This window comes from Martes martes (assembly GCF_963455335.1).
Source record: "Martes martes genome assembly, chromosome: 5".
Taxonomy (NCBI): domain Eukaryota; kingdom Metazoa; phylum Chordata; class Mammalia; order Carnivora; family Mustelidae; genus Martes; species Martes martes.
This window is the reverse complement of record NC_137892.1, coordinates 95,963,141-95,985,242: the sequence shown is the minus strand read 5'-3', so window position 1 is coordinate 95,985,242 and position 22,102 is coordinate 95,963,141. Positions and strand designations below refer to the sequence as shown.

The 22,102-nt window shown below is 47.9% G+C and overlaps 1 protein-coding gene across 1 annotated transcript in view; it reads left to right on the top strand.

Moving 5' to 3' along the window:
- The window catches only part of LOC308343534 (solute carrier family 22 member 4), a gene marked incomplete at its 5' end in the record, with an annotated part of 40,974 nt that overhangs the window by 5,110 nt on the left and 13,762 nt on the right, over positions 1 to 22,102 (top strand). The window contains 3 exons of the mRNA XM_080804589.1: positions 10,216 to 10,319; positions 11,696 to 11,850; positions 20,298 to 20,469. Coding sequence (XP_080660715.1) covers positions 10,216 to 10,319; positions 11,696 to 11,850; positions 20,298 to 20,469 — 431 coding nt within the window. The remainder of the gene's footprint in view (positions 1 to 10,215; positions 10,320 to 11,695; positions 11,851 to 20,297; positions 20,470 to 22,102) is intronic.

Sequence of the window (22,102 nt, the reverse complement as noted above, 5' to 3'; positions counted from 1 at the left end):
TCCCTTCCAATTTATTAATTGGAATTCTTCTCTGCATAAGAGATTCCCTCTCACTCCCACTTATTTATTTACAAAATTATTACTTTATGTAAGTACAGACTCATGCACACTTATTTGATTCCATGAGTCACCATCTAATACTATCCTTATTTATCTTGTTGCTCCAGCTGGTCTACCTTGACCCAAGTTATTTTTTACTTCAAGGATAGAGACAGTAAGAATCCAAGGAAAGGTCCTTCTTCTGTCTCTGGAGTCAGAGCTGGAGGAACCTGTATTTTCCCTTGCAGGGTGGAGTGCCAGACACCTCTTAGTTATGTTGTCTGCAGGCTGGCAGCACAGGAATGGGAGCAGGGACTGGTGAGATCTGGCTCCATGGATTGGGACTGAAACTTCTGGTGAGGAAGGAAGGGACCCCAAGCATCCCCAGTCTGTCTGATATGGAGTCCTTGTTGCTGAGACCTACTGCAGTGGCGAGACCAGTCTCAAGAGTGTGGCTCTCCATATAGCCCTTTGGTGCCACAGACCCCAAAGAGAAAGGGACTTTGTGTGAGAAAACTCAAAGGCCTCCTGCCCTAAGGCTGAAGGAACAGAGAGGGTAGCAAATGTCCTGCTCTCCAGGGGACCTAGATTTATCAGAAGGGCCACAGGGCAAGCAGTAGGGGTGAGCCTGACTGGTGACATGGGCTCTCTTCCCCTCAAACATGCCCACTTTTCTCTTGGAACATCATTAGGTAGACCTGACCCCCTTTAGTCCATAGGTGGGGAAAATGAGGCACTCACTTCTGAGCTGAGTACTGCTTCCCTTCAGCCCCATGAAAGCCTTTTTGTTAAGGACCAGCTTTCTGTGACAGGTTCCTAGTGGCGTGAGGTAGGCATATTGCTTCATCACATGGACTTCTGTCCTCTCCAGCAGGTGGCTGCCTCCTTTAGGAACCCATGGGTGGAGCTCCTGGTGGGTACACCCTTGAGCTTGATACAGCCTTCAGCAAAGGGTCTGTACCTCTAGAGGCCTTGTGCCATCTTTCCTGGGACCTGGGGTCAGGGCATGGACAGAGCAGGACACAGTGATTCTCCACCCATAGCCCAAAGGTATGAGGTAGGAACAAGGGGGCCTCCTCTGTTATCAGGGCACTTATGGGAGGCATTTGGAGTAGCAAAGGAGGGATGATGAGACAGACCAAGGCTGGTATCTAGTTGGTCACTACATGGGACAGCATATGGAAGCTCCCAGGGATGTGAATCCTCTGAGGCCTGGGTGGGCTCTGGCAAAGGTAAAAACTTTGAGTAGTAGGCAGGCTTAGACTGTATTCTTTCTGTCAGGCCTACAAGTTACCAGGAAATACTGCTGGCTGGCATGGGGACTGGCCGCTCAGCTGTCAGCAGCCTGAATATTAACCACATTCATTCTCAGACTTAGCTCTCTGTCCGATTCCAAAGGGGAGAAGGTGTCGGGCCTCCGCCCAGCCAACAGAAGCAAGGTTTTCAGAAAGGTCTTTCTAGAAAACAAGTAAAGGACACTCAAGGGTTTTCCCTAGCTCTGGTATGAATGCAATTCCCTGTTTGTTTATCATCTGCATCACCCCGAACCTTTTGCTTGTTGCCTCCCAGCTGTGTTCCTCTGACAAAGGCCACCAGGATCTGGGTGTGCTTTTGTCTGGAGGCTACTTCACCCACATCTCCTGCCAAGTTTCTGGGTAAATAGACTTTGTTCACCCCTCCTGGTGGGCAGCAGAAGCCTCACACAGAGTGCAAGAGTTAGGATGGTGTACTGACCAAAACAAAACTTTGGCAGTGTCGGTCAGAGGAGCTGCGGGTGCCTCAGGACTCTGCATGGACAGGAGTTTGTGGCAGGCTAAATTCAGTTCATGTTCAAGGCTAGCGCAGGGCTGCTGTCTTATCCAAAAGCTCGGTCTAGTTTTAAGCATGCCTCTGGAGCCCAAAAGAAAAGCAAGGATCCCCATTTGGAGTATAGTGACAGTGGAGAGAGAATGGAGGCTCTTGGGAAAGGCTTGAGCCACATGCCCAGCAATGGGCACAGATAGCCCAAGGCCAGAGGCTTTTGCCGTGTATTTGCAGGACTGGAGGGCGGATTCACAGCGGCACCTTCCGGAATTTCGTCTCCATGACCTTTATTTATGTTCCCAGAGTGGAGCTCGGAGACCTGTGGCAGATCCAGCACCGGGATGCAAGGGGGAGAGCCCCGTCTTTGACTGCCCCTTCTCCTTCCCTCAGGTCCCTTTGCTCCCATCCTCACCATCCCACTCAAACCCTCTGAGTCTTTTGCTTTGGTTCCGCCTCCAGTGACCACAGAGCTCTCCACTGAGGCCTCCCCACCTAGCCTGCTTTTTCTTTATCTCTAATCTGAGAAGAAAGGATACAAAAACATTTTAAGGTTTAACCCACCTCGATCCCGTGAGCTCCGAGCAGTAGAGACTAGATTCCTGGCGAGTATAACCAATAGAATCTCTTGGTTCAGCTTGTCCCAGATTGTTTGTAAGGGAGATGTTCCACCCAGGAGAGACAATCTGAAAAGACAGAGGGTACCACCTTCATCCAGGATCCAAGCCATAAAGCAGGGTGTCTCTCCGAGGGCTACTTTGCCTACCACCAGCTCTGGGGCAAGGGTTCAGAGATTTGTCCAGGGGGACATGTAGTCCATAAGAACAGAGAGTTCTGAAGCTGTCCCCACAGGAAATAATTTCATTTGAAATAGGTTGAGGAAGAAAAAAACTAATCTGTACAGCTCAGAAACTCAATGAATTTCAAGTAAAAGAAACAAAAAGAGTTCCACACACAGACACTTTATGGTAAAACTGCTGAGAGCCAAAGATAAAGGGAAAGTTCCAAAAGCAGCAAGAAAAATATGACTTGTCACATACAAGGGAACCCTAATAAGTTTTACATTTGACTTCTCATCGGAAACAATGGAGGCCAAAAGGCAGTGGAATAACGTATTCAAAATGCTGAAAGATAAAAAGATGTCAACCAATAATCTTATTTCTAGCAAAATTATCTTTCACAAATGAAGTAAAGACCTTCCCAGATACAAAAACAAACAAAAAATATGGGGAGAAATTTTGATAGTCGTGCTGTCTTATAAGAAATACTTAAAGAAGTTCTTCAGGAGTTAAGGTTTTTTTTTTGTTTTTTTTTTTTTGTTTTTTTTTTTTTAAAGATTTTATTTATTTATTTGACAGAGAGAGAGATCACAAGTAGGGACAGAGGCAGTCAGAGAGAGATGGGGAAGCAAGCTCCCCGCTGAGCAGAGAGCCTGATGTGGGGCTCGATCCCAGGACCTGAGACCATGACCTGAGCCAAAGGCAGAGTCTTTAACCCACTGAGCCACCCAGGCACCCTAGGAGTTACGTTTTTTTTTTAATGCACATGAAAATGCAAATGAAAACTAAAAAACATCTTTGAAAGAAGTTAAAGGAGGGATGCCTGGGTGGCTCAGTCGGTTAAGCATTTGCCTTCCACTCAGGTCATGATCTCAGAGTCCTGGGATTGAGTCCCACGTTGGGCTCCTTGCTCAGCGGGGAGCCTGCCTCTCGCTCTGCCTGCTGTTCTCTCTGCTTGTGCTCTCTCTCTCTCTCTGACAAATAAATAAATAAAATCTTTAAAAAAAAAAAGAAATTAAAGGAGACCTAAATAAATGGAAAGACATGTCATGTTCTGTTCATGAAGCAGAAGGCATAATATTGTTAAGATGGCAGCACTCCTCAATTTGACCTATAAGTTCAACAAAAAGGTGTTCAGCATCATTAGTTGTTAGGTAAATGAAAATTGAAACCACAATGAGATACTTCTTTTTTTTTTTTTTTTTAAGATTTTATCCACCTATCTGACAGAGAGAGACCACAAATAGACAGAGAGGCAGGCAGAGAGAGAGGAAGGGAAGCAGGCTCCCTGCTGAGCAGACAGCCTGATGTGGGGCTTGATCCCAGGACCCTGAGATCATGACCTGAGCTGAAGGCAGAGGCTTTAACCCACTGAGCCACCCAGGCGCCCCCACAATGAGATACTTCTTAACACCCGCTGGGATGGTTAAAATTAAAATGACATACAATAACAAGTATCAGTAGGAATATGGAGAATTGTAACCCTCACTCAGTGCTGTTGGGATTATAAAACAGTGCAGCCACTTAACTGTTTAGAAAACAGTTAGGGAATTTCTCAAAACTTAGCAGTTCCACTCCTACGGATATACCCAAGAAAAATGAAAACATATATCCATCCAAAATCTTGTACACAAAAGTTCATAGCATCATTATGCATAAGAGCTGAAAAGTAGAAACAACCCCATTGTCTAGCAACTGATGTCTATTCATACAATGGTATATTATTCAACCATAAAAAGCAAAGAAGCAGTGATACATGCTAAAACAAGATGAATGAACCTTGAAAATATTATGCCAAATGAAAGAAATCAGTTACAAAATACTACATATTGTATATGTTCCGCTTCTATTAAATGTCCAGAATAGGCAAATCCCTAGAGACGGCAAGTATGCTAGTGGTTGCCAGGGGCTAGGGGAAGAGAGTGGGGAGGGACTGCGAATGGGTGTGGGGTTTCTTTCAGAGGTACTGAAAATGTTCTAAAATTAGATAGTGCTGATGGTCGCACAACTCCTTGAATATACCGAAAACCACTGAATTGTACACATTACAAGAACGAATTTTATGGCATGTAAACTGTACTTCAATGAAGCTATTATAAACAAAAAGAATAAAAATGCCAGGTTCCCCTCCCCATTTGCCCCCTGGCCCGCCCTACCATCACAGTGGCCAGGAAATGTCTTGCTTGGTCACAACAAAGTTATGAAAAAGAGTGGACATGTATTCTACTATTAACTACTCCCAAGTGTTGCCCTGGAAAGAAAAAAAAGTGTAAGATGACACAATAGAAACTTATTTTTCATTCTTAAGTGGACTATTGCTAGCTTTTCCTTCACAGTCATCTTTGAGATTCGTATCCATTTATAAAAGGAGTTTACACTTTGTGTCAAAAGTTTTTTCAGTTTTGAGTCATTGACCAGGAAGTTATTATTTCTAAGAATTACTGTTTTCTAGTCAGGTTTAAGTGTAACCTGCTTCACTTACTTATTCATGCTGTTTATTCTAAGTCATGGTTTTGCTGTGAGGACAAAGGCAATAGCTCCGTGGAAAGGGAACTACCATTTCATGATGACTGAAATGTGTCAGACCCTGTGTCAAACACTCCACTTATATTTCCTGTCCTGTGCTCACAATCCCAGGAGGGGGTATTTTTTTTTAAGATTTTATTTATGTATTTATTTGACAGAGAGACAGAGAGAGCATAAGCAGGGGGAGTGGCAGGCAGAGAGAGGGTGAGGGAGAAGCAGGCTCCCCGCAGAGTAGGGATTCCCTATGTGGGACTCAATCCCAGGACCCTAGGATCATGACCTGAGCCACTGAGCCACCAAGGCGCCCCACCCAGGAGGGAGTATTATTGTCCTGTCTCTGAAGATGAAAAAGGAGGCTGATCCAGGTGAATGAGTGCCTAAATTCACACAGCCAGAAAGAAAGTGCCAGGGCCCAAGAGAACCTGTGCTCTTCGTTCAGCACCAGAATGCCTTCTGGAGTTCTCAGTTCTACAGAGATCACAGCAATGATTTATCATTATGGTCCTTCGATGTCTTTGGTAAAGGCTAAAACCTCAGAACTGGCTAGTTGGAGAGTTCAAGGTTGAGGGTGATTTCCAAAGGACAGTGTGTGATACCTCGCATTTCCCAAAGTCATTTTCCATTACCCCAATCGTTCAGCATTCAGCACTCATGCATCAACAATTTGTGACGAATCCACCACGTGCCTAGCCTTGTGCAAGCATTAGTTATCGAAAATTATTTCAGGTTTTAGAATTCTGTCCATGTAGAGGAGGATGAGGAGGGGGTGCCTCTTTTCCTGTCTAGCCAGAGAGCAAGGGCACAGTGGTCCAGAACAGAGCCCGCCCCGCCCAGGACAGCCGGGCTCATGCATGCACATATGCACACCTGATCTGTCCTGTAAAGTATGCTTGACCTTGAGCTTTGTGGAGGTAGAAACCATGTCCGTTTTGTGCCCCACACAGGGTCTGGCCCAGAGCACGTGCTCAATGACAGGTGAATAAATAAGCGATTCATTTTACCATCCACTAGAACTTGGGCTAGTTGTTTCATTGCTCTGGGCCTTCATTTCCTCATTTGCAAAATAGGGATAAAGAGAGTACCCATTTCACATGGCAACCTTGAGACCCCATGAAATAATACAAGGCACACAGTGAGCACCCAACATACTATAGTTATCATTTCTATTATTACTGCTAAGCAGCATGAGAGGCATACTCTTCGATGCTGAGAGTGACCTCCTGTTTTCTAGCACCTTGTGACCTGGGTTTTTGTTTCTTAAAGCAAAGCTGAAGGCCAGATGGCCCTTGTGCAATTTTGGTTACACAAAGAGCTTTCTCTGCTGTGTTATGGAATTGTTGGTCTAATACCCTGAGGATAAGACAGACACAGTAACCCTAGGAAGGCATAGCTTAGGGCCAGTGAGTTCCCACAATCTACTCTCTGTCGTGTGTGTGTGTGTGTGTGTGTGTGTGTGTGTGTGGTGGGAGAGGGATTGTGTTTTAGAAATGTTGGCGCTTGGCCTGAAAGCACAGCTCCAGAGCCATGCCAGCCAGCTCCTCCCCAGACTGTCCACCACGAGTCTCTGAGCAGACCACATGTAGGTGTTTGTGTGCAACTGTGTGTATGCATATATGCAGAGACCCAAGGGACAGCTCTGTCTTATTTAGGAAAAGACTGTCTTCCGCGGGGTCTAACACTGTCCTTGTTAGCCCCAGGGACTTCTCTGGGCTCTGGCTAGTGGGGCCCTCAAGACACACCCCTCAAATCTCAAGGGGCTGGTCACAGGTAGGGCCTGGCCTTCACTAGAATAACCCCATGGAGAAAAGGACCCTTTTTCAGGCTGGAAGCTGATTTACCAGACTCCAGTCCCATGAGTTACAGCTGGAATTTGTATGCCAAGCCTGTGTCCTATTCCCGTCCTTCGCAGCTTTCCAACAAGATTCTTTGGGCACAGTACATCCTCAAGAGATGGCCCAACCTTGGAACTAACCATTAGTAGCCATGACATCAGCTGCCTTCCTCTGTTGGGTATGAGCAGGATTTCCAAAATCCAACAGCACCCACCTGGGACAGGTGGCTGCACATGGCTATCTCCTTTGCCACATGATGCCGATGGGGGCCTTCTGGGGCCCTTTTCAGGGAGGAAGAGGGACTTAGGGCCATGGCTGCATGGGGTCCAGTAGGAGAGCAATGGGGAGCTGGCCCATATCTCATTCTTCCCAGCACCCACTTCAGAATTTGCCCTACTCCATTCCCACTCTATTCTCCACTATGGAGCCATCTTTCTGGGCGTACAAACCGTGCAGTCACACAGGTCCTCACACTCGGTTGTAATGCCCTGCTACTGATGTCTTGAAATTCTTCATGATTTTTGGGCAAGGGGCCTTGCACTTTCACACGGCAGTCGGCCTGCAAATTAAGTAATCAGTCCTGCTCACTACCCATGCCATGTAATCCCTGCTTCCACATCTGACAGTCTTCTTCTTTCCTTTCTGTCTTCAAGTCTTATTTATCCTACCCTAAGGAAAATCCTGACAGAATAAATATTCAAAAAACCCACAAAGGAAAACACATCCTCTTTGGAAGAGCTTTTCTGCTTGACTGCAGATGGAATGGTGACAGTGGATAATAGACACATGGATACCCCTACCACATGTAAGATTTTCTCAGCTCTGCCCAGCGCTAAAGGCTGTGGTAAAGGTTTTTCACCCCAGTCCTAGCATCTTCCTTGTAGTGGATAGTATTTAATAAGCTCATTTTTCTGTCCTTTGGAGTTCTTGCTCAAAGCATAACATGGGTAAAGATTGAGTTCTGAGGCCTGAGTTGGTACCTAGCAACCCCACGTACTTGCTATGACATCAGACCAACACTAGTCTCAGAGCCTGAGTTTACCTTTTTTTTTTTTAAGTTATTTACTTATTTGAGAGAGAGAAAAAGCATGAGTGCGGGGGGGGGGAGGAGCAGAGGGGGAGAGAGAGAAAGAGAGAGAGAGAGAGAATCCTCAAGCAGACTCCATGCCCAGCGCAGAGCCTGATGCAGGGCTCGATCCCACAACCCTGAGATCATGACCTAAGCCGAAACCAAGAGTCCAATGCTCAACCAACTGGGCCACCCGGGTGCCCGAGCCTGTTTACTCCAATACAAAACAGGCAAAACAACATATTATGAGGCTTTGGAGTCTCAGTCCCTAATCTCTCTGTCTGTTGGGACAAATTCCAAGCTCTTTTCTGACGCTTCAGCCCGTGATTTTTTGGAAGGGTGTGGCCATTACTTTAGGTGCATGTCCTGCCTATGCCTTCTGACCCATGGTGCAGCAGGGCACCTGAATCCAGGCATACAGTTTTGGAGGGTTTGTGCTCTTTCCCCCGAAGCCCATTCAGGAACCTCAGTTGAAGCAACCATACTCCTGGCATGGTCTCAGATGCGTCCTCTGGTTGTGCCTGAGCATTAGAGAGTCAAGTGCCTGGCCCGCTGTGTTTTTCCCCTGCAGAGCTGTGCTTAGGCCTTCTGCCTGGAGCCAGCACTGTGGGTGCCAGGAGAGGCGGCCTCATGAATCTTGTTATTGTCTTTAGGACGGGGGTGTTCTCAAGGACATTATCCTCAACATCATGGCATGACCTCTTAGTGGAAGGAAGTATACAGGGGGAGACTTCTCTCAGGTCTGAGTACTTAGAAAAACTAGCTTTTGCAGAATGAATTTAACACTTTGCATAAAATGGGGATCATGTGAGCTGAATGGCTAGAATTCTCGGAGCCTGGCAAGCAGGCAGGCCCCTGGGCAGGACAACTGGTTGTCAGTCTTACCCTTGGCTTGCTTATTTTGCAGTCCCTCCTCCCCTGTGCTGTTTGCCCTCATTTCTTAATGTTTTGTTTTACACTTTTCTCTGGTCTGTGTCCTTCTAAACACCTCTCTCTGCTACAGAGTGAAGTGTGATATAAACATGTGAATTCATTTTTGAATCTATTATTTCAGAGGAGCTGTGAGGATTAAGAACTGAATTGCTTCACGAATGTCAGGGAAGCTGCACCACCACCGAGGGCAGGTGGGACTGGGCAGGAGGAAGGGGCTTTTTCCACTAGACGGAATCATCTTGCTACATACAGCAATCTCCTGATCCACAGCCCCCAGAATATTTGTTGGTACCTGTATGTATGTATGTATGTATGTATGTCTATGTCTATGTATGTATATATGGATATATATAATATAATGAAATATATATAGAGAGAGAGCTCACTGAACACACTTGGAAATGTTTGCAGCCTCCCTTGAGATTCTGCTGACTTGGCTTAACTGAAGAGCTGAGAACTGAAGTTTGTGTTGAAGCCCTCATTTTACAGATCCACCAGCAGGGACTTGTTAGGGCTACAACAGCCCACAGGCCCTGGGGAACGGAAGGAACCACCCTTCTAGGAAAGCTGGGTGGGAAGGAGTGTGGAGGAGTGTCGAGGGAGATAAAGAGTGCTAGAGAGGTGTAGCTACCCACCCTGACCCCCGCCACCCAGTGGGCCCTGAAGTCAGGTCCCAGGCTTGGCCTGTGGTGTGAATGGAGCAGGGAGGAGAGGGTTTTCTCTGAGTTTTCTTCTGAGTCAGCTCAGAAGATATCATCACAGACCACTTGCCCTTTTCACCAAGGCAGAGGAAACTTCTATGCCTGGACCAAGCGACCAGGCCTTCTGCCCTGCCCCTGGGGAGTTTCCAATACCTTCCCTCCAGGCTCGGATGCCTTCTGAGGCAGAAATACTACCTTGCTTCACACTACTTCACAGCTCAGGGGTTACCAGTCACAGCCATGGCCTCACTAGCTTCTCAATATGGGAGGCAAGCAGAGAGCTGAGGTATCGCTCTCCCTTACCCTCAGAAGAGGAAGGTGGGTCCCAGGGAGGACAGTGACTTGCCCCAGTAAGTGGCAGAATGAGGCGTCAAGGCCAGGGCTGTGAGGACTCTGCTCTCAGCACAAAGTCAACAGCCTGTCTCAGGAAGGAGAGAGCCCATTCCAGTGGGCCATGCGAATACTCCCTCAGTTCTGGGCTGGGGCTGGACTGGCTGGAGGGCTGGGCTCACACTTCATGTTGTCTTCCCTGGCAGTGGAGTCTAGTGTGTGAGGATGATTGGAAGACACCCCTCACCTCCTCCCTGTTCTTCGTGGGCGTGCTCCTTGGCTCCTTCGTGTCCGGGCAGCTATCTGACAGGTAAGGAGCCTGGGAGGGAGGAAAGGCGCAATAGGGCCCCTTGTCAATTCACTGCCTATCTTGGGTTGGAATGAATTGATGGTATTTCTCCCCAGAGAAAGAGAGGACCCCAACAAGTCAGTAAAAGGAAGAGCCATGACGTCTCATGGTTTCCGGTCTCTCCGTCCCTTGCTTGAACTTCTTTTGTTCATTTTTCCCAGACTCGCCCTGCCAGGGCTTTGGCCAACGGTCAGGAGAAGGCAACGGCCCCACTGCAAGCCAGTCCTTTTTGCACCAAAACTCTCAAATAAATACAGTGCTGCCATCACCACTGCCTCCCCATCCCACCCCTAACTTTTAGATCACAGGGCATCTGTCCATTACAGAGTAAGGGCCAGACAGTGGGTACCCACATTGCTGCTGGGGGTCAGGCCCCTGGCAGGGCCCCAAGGCTGCAGAGCTGACCCATGCTGGTTGTGGGCCTCCTGGAATGCAGAGTCTAGAGGAGACAGCACCACAGCTCCAGGAGAAGTGCCCTGCTGGCCCCTGAATGTTCTAAAGGGACCAGAGCAGGAAGGTGGGAGTGCTAAATAGCAGTGTTGGGAAGGCTTCCCGGAGGAGTGCCTGTCCCTTCTCCTGTTACAAAGTCCCAAGGGAACGCAAACCCAGCAGCCCGAGACCTGATTTTGGAAAATGAGGTAGGAGACTGTTCTGCTCACACCTGTGCTCCATTCTACCCACTGGTCACTATCTGAAAGTGAAATGAAGACTCAGGCCAACTCCCATGTCATGGGTACGGTGTAGAGCTACACTCCCGGTAGAGTGTACATCTGGTTGTACATTAGACTCACCTGGGTAAACTGTTTAAATCCCAATACCCAAACGGCATCCCAGAATATGAGAATCTCGGGGGAGGGGTGCTGGCCCCAGCATTTTTTGGCACCAGGGAATTTTAAGCACAGCTAAGGTGGAATCTTACTGCCACAGAGGGGATCTTCATTCTGGATGGACAGAATTCCCATAATGCTGATATTAGATGTCTCTGCAATCTGTACTTACCCATTTTCCAGAATCGGGTGGCAGCTTCTACCGTGGTTTGCTCTGAGGACCAGATTTCTATGGGGACCTTGCATGAGCTGCTTTGTGCTTTCAAGGTACAGGTTCTCTACAGAAGTTTTAGAATCTCTAAAGGCACCTCCTGGCAGATGGATGCCTGAGACATCACCAGGGAAGAGCTCAGGAGGATGAGACAAGGAGAAAAGTCTGTCATAGCCCTGAAAACAAAACAGAATAAAATGAACAAAGCCTGCTGCAATGCGTGACTCGGGGCTTGCCATGTGCCCAGAGTTACAGCCGCTGTGGACCGCGTGTGCCATGTGCTGTGCTATGTTCTACAGGTTTGGCAGAAAGAGCATCCTCTTCGCAACCATGGCTGTGCAGACTGGCTTCAGCTTCCTGCAGATTTTCTCCATCAACTGGGAGATGTTTACTGTGTTATTTGTCATCGTCGGCATGGGCCAGATCTCCAACTATGTGGTGGCCTTCATTCTAGGTAGGAATGTTCTCTGACCCTCAGAGCTTCTCCTTCCAACCCTCTGAGAGGCCCGGAAAGAGGGGGGCCCCTGAAGAGGGCCTAGGGAGCACCTTAACTCATGGGCTCTGTTTCTACAACAGGATCGGCCTTGGATATACATGTGTTGGGCAGGGGGTCTGTGGTCTTAGGATCTTTGATCTGGTCACAGACATGGCAGGCGCTCACAGGGAGCCTGCTCTGTGCTGCCCCTGAAATGTGGTGGTGAAGAGAGGCTAGAGCTGACCAGAACCACCGACACGATAACGGAGACACATTTCAGGAGCACAGGGCTTGGGAAAGACACAAAGTTGGGGTGCTGGGGGAGGAACCACCTGGAGAGGTCTTTGATCTGAGTTGTGAAAGCCTGGAACTTCTGCCTGGGCCAGGGCAAAAGTGTTTCTGACAGCTGTGCACAGCCTATGGAGGGACTTAGAGCAGCTGGTGTGGCTGGTACACAGGTGGAGGAGGCAGGTGTGGACAGAAGTTCAGAGCCAGGTCCGCCATCACCGGGCAGGGCTAGTCTCCCCCTGAGTCACTGCGCACCCCAGAGCCCATCAGCTGTGTGCAGGACGACAAGTTCTGTGGATAGGAGTCCTGTCTCCTTACTGAAGCCTTGCTTCGAGAGTGTAAGGCAGCATGAAGGGGATGCACAAACTCAAGGACATGAGGAGGCCCCCAGGGCCCTCACCAGAGCTTCCTGGGAGAAAGTGAGGTGAGCTCCAAGCAGCCTGGCCAGGGTCAGGCATAGGAGCAAGTGTCCCCCGACATGCTGTCTGTGCCGACCTGCTCTCTGACCAGCTGAGGGTAGGGGGAAATGAGGGCCACCTCTGGGACAGCAGACACCCATTCTCATAACCTCTTGTGTGATGGTATACCCCTGTTGGCTCGGTGGTGGCCCAGTTTGTCCCTACTGTCACAGTGTAATTATTAATAATGTCCTTTTATTGTCAGTCTAACAATTCTTCCTGTCTCAAAAGTCTAAATCTGTTAAGATGGATTCTGATTGCTTTTAGGATTCTGAAGGACTCATTAGCTTTGGAGATGCTGTGTCCTCTTAGTTGAGGAGGTGTACACTCTCCGCAAGGTTGCCAAGATGGGATTGCTCACATTCCGCTCGTGTAATCATTTGTGAAGAGCTCGTTGCCACAGCCAAGGTGTCTGAACGGGGGTAGGGGTAGGGGAGAGCATGCTGAAACCACATGGGCCCAGCAGCTAGCACCCTCTCTAGCAGGCCCCAGCAGGAAGGGGGCCTCTCTCCTCCCTGTGGGGAAGAAGGGGAACCAGATGTTCTTAAAGAAGGTCCTTTGTGTAGACGACACAGAGCTTCAGGCCAGTGGCACTAGAAATGAGGGATTAGAGGAATTTGGGATGGAAACTCTAAGTTCCTCATGTCTGATGGCCCCAAGGACACAGGGCTCTTGAGTAAAGCTTATTTGTTCTCATGGGCAAAATCTCCAGGACTCCATCTTCCTAAATAAATCCAAATTTATTTTGCACAGTTAACTGCCTTCCTGTCTTGACCGATCCACTAATTCAGTATTTTCCTAGTAATCCTCCCTAAACCCAAAAAGTCCAATTTGTGGCTCTGCCTCTGGACGGATATATACCAACATACAGACACATAGGGGACTGTGCAGGCCTCCTCAAAACAGGATTCTGCCTGAGGCCAGCGGACCCCTTTAAGGAGGACCTAAAGGACTGTCTGAAATGGAAGGGCAGAAAATCATAGAGAAGCCCCATCATTAGGACTGGGACGCAGGTTTGCGCCAGATATGACATCCCCCAGGTTCTACTGAATGGCCAAGATTGAGTCCTTCCTTTCCAGGGGCAGGGGATGCTTGTGAGGGCCTTGGAACCTCCCCTCTGGGAATGGCTGAGGCTGGGAGAGCCCACCCAGGGCCTCCTGCAGGGAAGTCCTCCATGCCAAGGGGAAAGTAAGATCTTGTAAAATCCATCGGAGCCCAGATTTACAAGCCAGCCATCAGTGAGCTGGATGCTGGGTGCAAGGGGCTCCCCATTAGCCTGGGTCCCTCCCTGGCTGTCGATTTACTACTCCACTGTGCTCTAGGAAAATTGCTCACTTTTTTGTCCTTGCATGAGACTCTTTGTGTTGGGTTCTCGGGTTTGGGCATTTAAGAATGTCACTGAAAACCTACCCGCCTCCCCCCCCCCCGCCCCGCCCCGTGCCGCCCCCTCTCCCCGCCCCCCCCACTCCCCACCCCGTGCCGCCCCCTCTCCCCCAGCTGCAGACTCAGGCCCCCCCCCACTCTCCACCCCCCCCCACTCCCCACCCCGTGCCGCCCCCTCTCCCCCAGCTGCAGACTCAGGAGTCAGGGCCTGGGGCGGGGCGGGGCGAGGCGAGGTGAGGCGAGGCGAGGTGAGGCGAGGCGAGGTGGGGGCGCGAAGTGCCGGCGCTGGGTGGCGCCCGGCTTCTCCGCAGCGCAGTAGCGCTCTCTGGCGTCCCAGGGCTAAAATAGTGAATTCTGGGTTCTGAGAAAAATAAACGAAACGCTTGGGGTCTGGGCCTTCTCTTTTGTCTTCTGGCTCTAGCGCAGGGTTGGCAAGACTCTATGATAATAATCTCAATTTAAGGGACTTCCCATTAAATCGGGAAACTGAATTACTCCCATTCTCAAAAAGATGTAGCAATGGATCCTTTCTTTCCTTGTTCTACTTTTTAAAAATTGTAAAGCTTGCCAGAGTCATAGGAAACAAGAAAAGGGAGGGAAGAAACAGTGCTAGCCAAAGAGACATAAAGGGGATTCACTTGGTAGTGAACACTCTGGCAAAAAGATGCTGATCTAGGAGGAAATGACCACTCAGGGCCAATGACACTGACCTTGCCTGCACTCCAGCTCCCCCTCACCATCTCCTACCGTTTCCCAGAAATAGTGCCTGGAAGCTGTCCACGGCCTTCTGGGTAAAATGCCAGGGGCTCCTCCTTTGTCCCTCGTAACTATTTGTTCAAATTTATTTTGCACAGTTAACTGCCTTCCTGTCTTGACCGACCCACTAATTACGTATTTTTCTAGTACTCCTAACATCAACCTCCTGTGCACTATTTGTGCCAGCATGCTGACCTGTTTCAAACTCTGCTTCCTCTCGTGAATAGATGCATGCTTCCTTTCCAAAAGGATGTAACTGATGGCATCCTCCTTTACAACTCTCCCTGCCAGAAGACTGAGGCAAAATTGAAATTTAACTCTGTCAATTGTACAGTCTTTCTCAGTCACATATATATTTTTAAAGTACTTTTAAATTGAGATACAATTTGCATACCGTACTATTCACTCTTTTAAAATGTATAGTTTTGTGGTTATTAGTATATTCCAAAGTTGTACAACCATCAACTCTTTCTAACTCCAGAACATTTTCGTCACCTCCCCAAAAGCCCTGTATCCATTAGCAATGACTCTCCATTCTCCTCTTTTCTTAACCCCTGGCAACCACTAATCTACTTTTTGTCTGTATAGTTTTATCTATTCTGGACATTTCAGATAAGTGGAAATATACAACCTGTGGCCTTTGTGACTGACTTCCTTCACTTGATGTTTTCAAGGTTGGTCCATGCTGTACTGTAGTGTGAACCACTATTCAATTGAATGGATTTACTACATCTTCTACATCCATACATCAGTTGATGGACATCTGGGGTGTCCCTACTTTTTAGCTATCAAAAATAATGTTACTGTCAACTTTTGAGGACAGGTGTTTTTTGGATAAGTGTTTTCGTCTCTTGGACATGTACCTAGGAGTGGAGTTGCCAGGTCATATGTTAATTTTATGTTTAACCATTTAAGGAACTGCCATACTGTTTTTCAAGGGGATCAGTTGCATAGTTTTTTCATTCCTCCAAGGCAGAACTTTTGCCTTTCTTTGTATTTTACTTTAATGCTGCTCTTACCTTATTGTGTTTGAATTATAAGGTACGTCAAAGACGTCAAGGGAATGAGATGGGATATAAATACATTAAGAGGACGTACAAATTAGCTGGCACCCCTTGTTTGCACTGTACTGTGTGAAGAAAGGCATTTTGGGATATATGCAAAGATAGCAAGGGTCACTTTTAACTAGAATGATCTCTAAGTTCATGAGAGGAGAGAGGAACGCCTGAGTAGAGGAATGTCTGTTAATTTGGAGAGAGTTCTGAGTATTTCCAGGGAGCAAAGAGAGGTTCTACTGTCTTCCATTGGGTGTTTCAATCAAAGGCACTGTACTTTCTTCATTCCTCTGACATTCAGCACAGTTCAGCTGTTGGACCAGGGATAGAGAATTAGCTACTCCTGAGCGCCTGCCACATGCCAGATCCTCTACTAGGCTCTTTACACATGGTATCTCAGTCCTCGTAATAAAGACCTCCATGAAGTAGGACTTATCAAAGTCACTCTAGTAGCAAATGACTGTCGAGGAGGCTCTCTACAGATGCCTCTCTGCACACGGCCTTTCAACTCACAACCCAGGGGTCCCTGGGTCCTGGCAACTGTACCATCTTCTTATTTCTTGAGCTGGGGTCTGGTGGGGTCTGCTGCAGGCCTCTGTTAGTCATTCATGGAGATGCATGTCCTGCCTTGCTGTGGAATGGAACCAGTGGTTCCTGGGATGACCACCAGAGAAGGGCCTCAATCAATGTTGATGTTTTCTACAACATCTCTGTGTTGAGTGACCCTAGCTCTCTCTGAGTCACTCCATCTCAGAGAGAGTACTTGGATTGGCAATAGACAAACACTCCTGATCAGGACATGCCTGTCAGGCTTAGATGACAGAGTTCATTCCCAAGAGACATTCTGAGGCCCAACCAGACCAAGACATACTAGGAACAAAACCCTAGGGGGCAAACAAACCCAGGACAGGTATCCCCAGCCAGCAGAGCCAGAAGTCACTGCTGTCATCTGTTGGACAGCTGCAGGTCATGGAAGGTTTACAGGAACCTGGGCTCCTCTCCTAGTGCTCCTCACAGAAAGCTGGTCAGCTATCAGTTGGCTCAAAGACTAGCCCAGTAAATCCTCATTTCTTGAAAGGAGGGCCTGTTGTGCCCCATCTCCCATCAGCATCTCCTTTAGGCATCTCAGCTGAAGGACTGCTTGATAAGGCCCAGTCTTTGCCTCCTGGTGATTTTTTTTTTCCTAGATGGTATCCATAGTTCAAACAGATCAGGCTTAAATCCTTACTGCCCCCACCTACTCCCTCTATGTGAGTTGAGGCAATTTGCTTCAACTCTTTAAGTCTCAGCTGATGATGTGTAAAACAGGATTAATATTAGTTCTTTTTTTTTTCTTTTAAGATTTATTTATTTATTTTGCAGAGAGAGAAAGAGAGAGTAAGGGGGAGGAGCAGAGGGAGAGGGCCCCCAAGTGGGGCTCCATCTCACGACCCTGAGATCATGACCCAAGCTGAAAACCAAGAGTAAGACGCTTAGATGACTGTGCCACCCAGGTGCCCCAGAAGCAATCTTAATTCTTGCATAACTATTGTGAAGCTTCAAAGAGATGATGTATGTCAACAGTCTAGGACCGGCTCAAACACAAATGTTAGCTAGGAAGATGATGCTGGTGACGACGACCATGATCATGTGTCAGGAGGGGTGGTTGTCTAAAGGTCAGAGGGCAGGAAGTTATGTTGATAAGATGCTCTTCGGGGTCGTGCCATCTGTGTTGCTCCCCAGAATGGCAGAAGGGTAAATTTAAAAGGTTCTATCCCCCATGGGTACTGTACAAAGTCAGAACAACTCTGTTCTGGCTTGAGACTCGAGCTTAGAGACAGAGGTTATCCAGGAATCCAGTGGTGCCTCTTCTCTCTTCTCTTACCAGGGTCATGGAAGCAGGGGGGAGCTCCCCTGCCCTCACGATTCTACCAGATTCTCACTTGGTCCCGTGCACTTGCTCTTTTCCGCAATCAGATCCTCTGCTGCTTCACTTCTGAAACTCTGCTTAGGAACAAAGTGCCCCCTATTCATTCCCATGTCACGATAATGACAGCCAAAGTGTTTAGAAACGTGGCATGGGGAGTCTGCCTCTGGAGTGGTAGGAGGGTCATTACTGAGGTAAGAAAAGATCTGGAAATAACTCATGATCCTCAAAGAAGTCAGGTCCTGTCTTTGGAAATTAGCAGAGAGGCTGAAAAGTGCCCTAAGGGGTTAGGCCTATTGCCTCCAGTCCAGAATGGGAGAAGCACACATTGTTGGCCATTTCCGTCAGTCTGGGTTTTAGAAATGGGCTGTTCAAGAGGGAACCACTGAGGCACACCTCTCAGTTATGATGAGTGAAGAAGAAATGGGCTGGGGATAAGGAACAAGTAGGCGGTGAGAATGGGAAACTAGCCGGGTATAATTGATCCGTGAACAATGGGGGGTTGGGGCAATGACCACCCTTCACCCACATAGTCGTAAATCCACATATAACTTTTGACTCCCCCTGAACTTAACTACTAATATAGCCTCCTGTTGATCAGAATGATCAGAATTACTGATGATGATGTGGAAACAAAGGCAGAAGGAAAATTATTAAATTTCCTTACAGCCTGCAACTCATTGACAAGTCCCTGAAACAGGCAGAGGGACATTCCTCTAGGGACTCAGCTGCCTCGATGTTAATACTTTGCTGAGGGCGAAAGACAATCCTAGCCTGACCCCTTCCTTCCCCGCCCAGGATCCTGTAAGTCTACTTTAACATATAAAAACTCCTTTAGAAATTTCCTTTATCTCTAAACTCCCCAAGAAACGTGTTGGCAATCACCCCCTTTTCCAAGCATATGGCCCACTGATATACATCTGAAGGGTCTCATGACTAAGGTTTTATTAGATGATAATAAATGACCTTTTCCCAACAATAGCTAGCCCCTCAAGGTCCTAGAAACCTTGTTTCCAAATTCCTTAGAGACTTACACTATCCCCAACCCCCTCACAACTTAAAAGTATACAATGGGTCACTCCTCATGACCCTGGTGCAGCTCCTTCTGCCCACGGGTCCTGTCCCATGCTTTAACAAAATCACCTTTTTGCACCAAAGACATCTCAAGAATTTTTTCTTGGCCGTCGGCTTCGAACCCTAACGTTATTTCCTACATCAATAACATAGAGTCAATGAACACATATTTTGTATGTTACATATATTATATACTGTATTCTCAAAATAAAATAAGCTAGAGAAAAGAACATGTTATTATAAAAATCATAAGGAAGAGAAACACATTTATAATACCGTGCTGTATTTATTGAAAAAAAAAAAATCCTTGCATAAGTGGACCCAGGGACTATAGTAATCAAACGGCTCCTCTGGAATTAGCCCTTAGCCTGTGCTCAGGGAATATAAACACAACTGAGAAAATACCTCCTGAAAGACAAGACTGAATGGTCTTTTGAATGGTCTGTTCTGTGTTTCCTGGGCTACTTTTCTGTACTGGTGGGCTGATCTCAAACAAAAAGCAGAGCTGTTGCCATTGGCCAGATCTCTCTGTCAGGGGAGGGAGAGAGACAGAAGACCAAGAGTAGGTTCTGGAAAGGGCCTGGAGCTCTGTGCCAACAGAGGAGCTTGTTCTTGGGCTCCCCCATTGCAACCAGGAGCTCCAAGAGGCGGGCACTATCTTTGGAAGACCCGTGGCACTGAGCAGAGCCAGAGCCAACAGCCACCTGTGTGTCCTGTCCCCAAACAGGGCCCAACACCACCAAGCAGTCTTGGGCCTTTGTGGTGTTCTGGGAAAGCTCTGTGAAGTTCTCTGGGTGTGTGGCCAACTCTAGGGCTGCCTGCCACCTACTGGGCCTGCAAAATAGCTCCTTCTTTCTTTCCTTGTTCTGAATAGATTGTGTCTGCCTGGGCCTGATCTCTGGGTACAATGTGGCTGCAGGGAATTCAGCTCGGGGTGCATGAGGAGGGGTTGGGGCGGGGCAGCTGCTCTGTGTACCTCCCAGGTCAGCTGGATCACAGTTATCATTTCTCAGGGCTCAAGGGTTGCTAATGGTATCCCAACACGACTTTGTTAACTATGAACTGTCCACTGTTTCCCAAGACCCCGTGGCTGTCTGTTTATAGGGGGGAAACCTGGGAAAGGCTACATGCATCGTGACCTCACAAAGCCCTTCAGAAGAGCCCCCACCATCTCCCAGGACACCCTGTCTGCTCCTCACCCTGGGCATTTATTTTGGAAACAGGGCCTCCTCAGAAGAGATGACCTCTCAGGGCTGGGCATGAGACAGCCTGCAAAAGATAAATCTGTGGCTCCTTTAAAATCTCATGAAAACTCATCTTCTCTGAAGGGGCAAGTCTTGGGTCACCTCCCACTTTCCTTCACCCTGATCTCACCTCCTCTGGGCCCAAAGGCAAATGCCTTTTCCCAGCAACTGTAGTTTGAACTCTTAACTGCCAGGTAATGATATAAAACGGCAAATATTAAAGTGAGCTAAAATGCTAATACTCCTCCCTTGTTTTGAACAGGAACTGAAATTCTTGGCAAGTCAGTTCGTATTATATTCTCTACGTTAGGAGTGTGCACATTTTTTGCAGTTGGCTACATGCTGCTGCCCCTGTTTGCTTACTTCATCAGAGACTGGCGGATGCTGCTGCTGGCGCTGACGGTGCCCGGGGTGCTGTGCCTCCCGCTGTGGTGGTGAGTGTGGCTCTGTCCCAGACAGCCCCCTGCCGCGGGCCAGCATGCCCGGAGCCAGCACCTGGTGCTGACGCTCGCACGGGCTCCGTCATCTCCTTCATCTCTGTGGAGCTGGCCGGGGCCCAGGCTTCCAAGCCCAGGGCGTGTTTGCCTCTCTGCAGGCGGGCCTGCGTGCTGCGGTCCTCGGATTCTCCACGATCCCACCCAGCACCGTTCTCAGGAAGCCCGTCCCTGCGGGGGCCCACCCCACTCTTGTCTGCTGTTGGTTGTTGGTGTTGTTTGTAGAGATGGTACTGGTGGGTTTTGTTTGTTGTTTCTAACTCTGCCCCATGCTGCTCTTTGGACACTTTTCTCTCTCTAGGAAATCTCTTTCTCCTTATGGATTCTATTAATGTAATTTCCTCAAGCTTTCCTATCACGGGGTGATTCACATCTAGGATGTGCCTGTTTATCTACTTTGTCTTTTTGAAAAATATTTTATTTATTTATTTGTCAGAGAGAGAGCACTCACAGGCAGGGGGAGTGGCAGACAGAGGGAGAAGCAGGCTCCTGGCTGAGCAAAGAGCCCCATTTGGGACTCTATCCCAGGATCCTGGGATGATGACCTGAGCCCAAAGCACTTAATCAACTGAGACACCCAGGTGTCCCTCTGCTTGTCCTGAAGGGCGAGAGAATTACTTTCATTTAATGAGAGAAATGTTCTCTCCTTCCTCAATCCTGCCACCCAATTTTGACACATCAGTGTGGGATTAACCAAGTTTGGAGATACTGGCCCCAGATTCACCCAACAGGATTATGTGGGAATTTTCAGGTGAGATTAGAAGAGATTAGAAGAGTGAGAAGAGATTAGAGTAATGGAATAAGGTCCCAGCTGCACCTTCTTTGGGGGATTCCCCATTTCTTTGTTTTTTTGTTTTGGGGTTTTTTTCCTCCCATATTTAAGCAAGAGGAAAGGGGATTTCTTCTATTGGTGGGTCTCTCTCTCGCTCTCTCTCATTAATTCTTCTTGCTTTGGTTTCACGATATCAATATCAAATCTCCCAACAGTGATAGGTTTTACCAAACTGCTTGATCTCCACCTACTTACACACAGTGAAAGTTTCTTTGACTATTTTTTAAAAACTCATGGTTTAGATTCGCCCTCATGGTCCTGTCCTTTGTACATAGCCTAGGAATTTGTCAGAAGGTCCTTTATCTTGCCGCAACTGTTAGGCAACCTTAGAGGCTGACAGGTGGCACATTTTGGCCCTGTTGGACCAGTTAGCTCAGGTTGGACCACTCCCAGTTACGGTCTTTTTATCGTGTCTAAGACTGCTATCGTTATTCAGGGTAAACTCTTGGCATGGATGTGCCTGGGAGGAGAAAGTACTTTTCCCTCAGTTGCCTGGAGTTTGAGAGACAGTGTGTTAAAGGTTAGATACTGCGCTGGTTTGGAGGTTTCCTCTGCAATCCGGTCTGAGGGTCAGGAAACCTTATGGTAAATAAGGACGGGCCATTAACTCCACAGCTCTGTCTCCAAGGAAGCACCCCAGATTTATAAGAGCAGGGCAATTTTCTGGAATGAGAGCCATCATGATCATCATCATAATCACCAACATCAGCTTCGTCACATCTTCTGACCCTCCTTCCACAA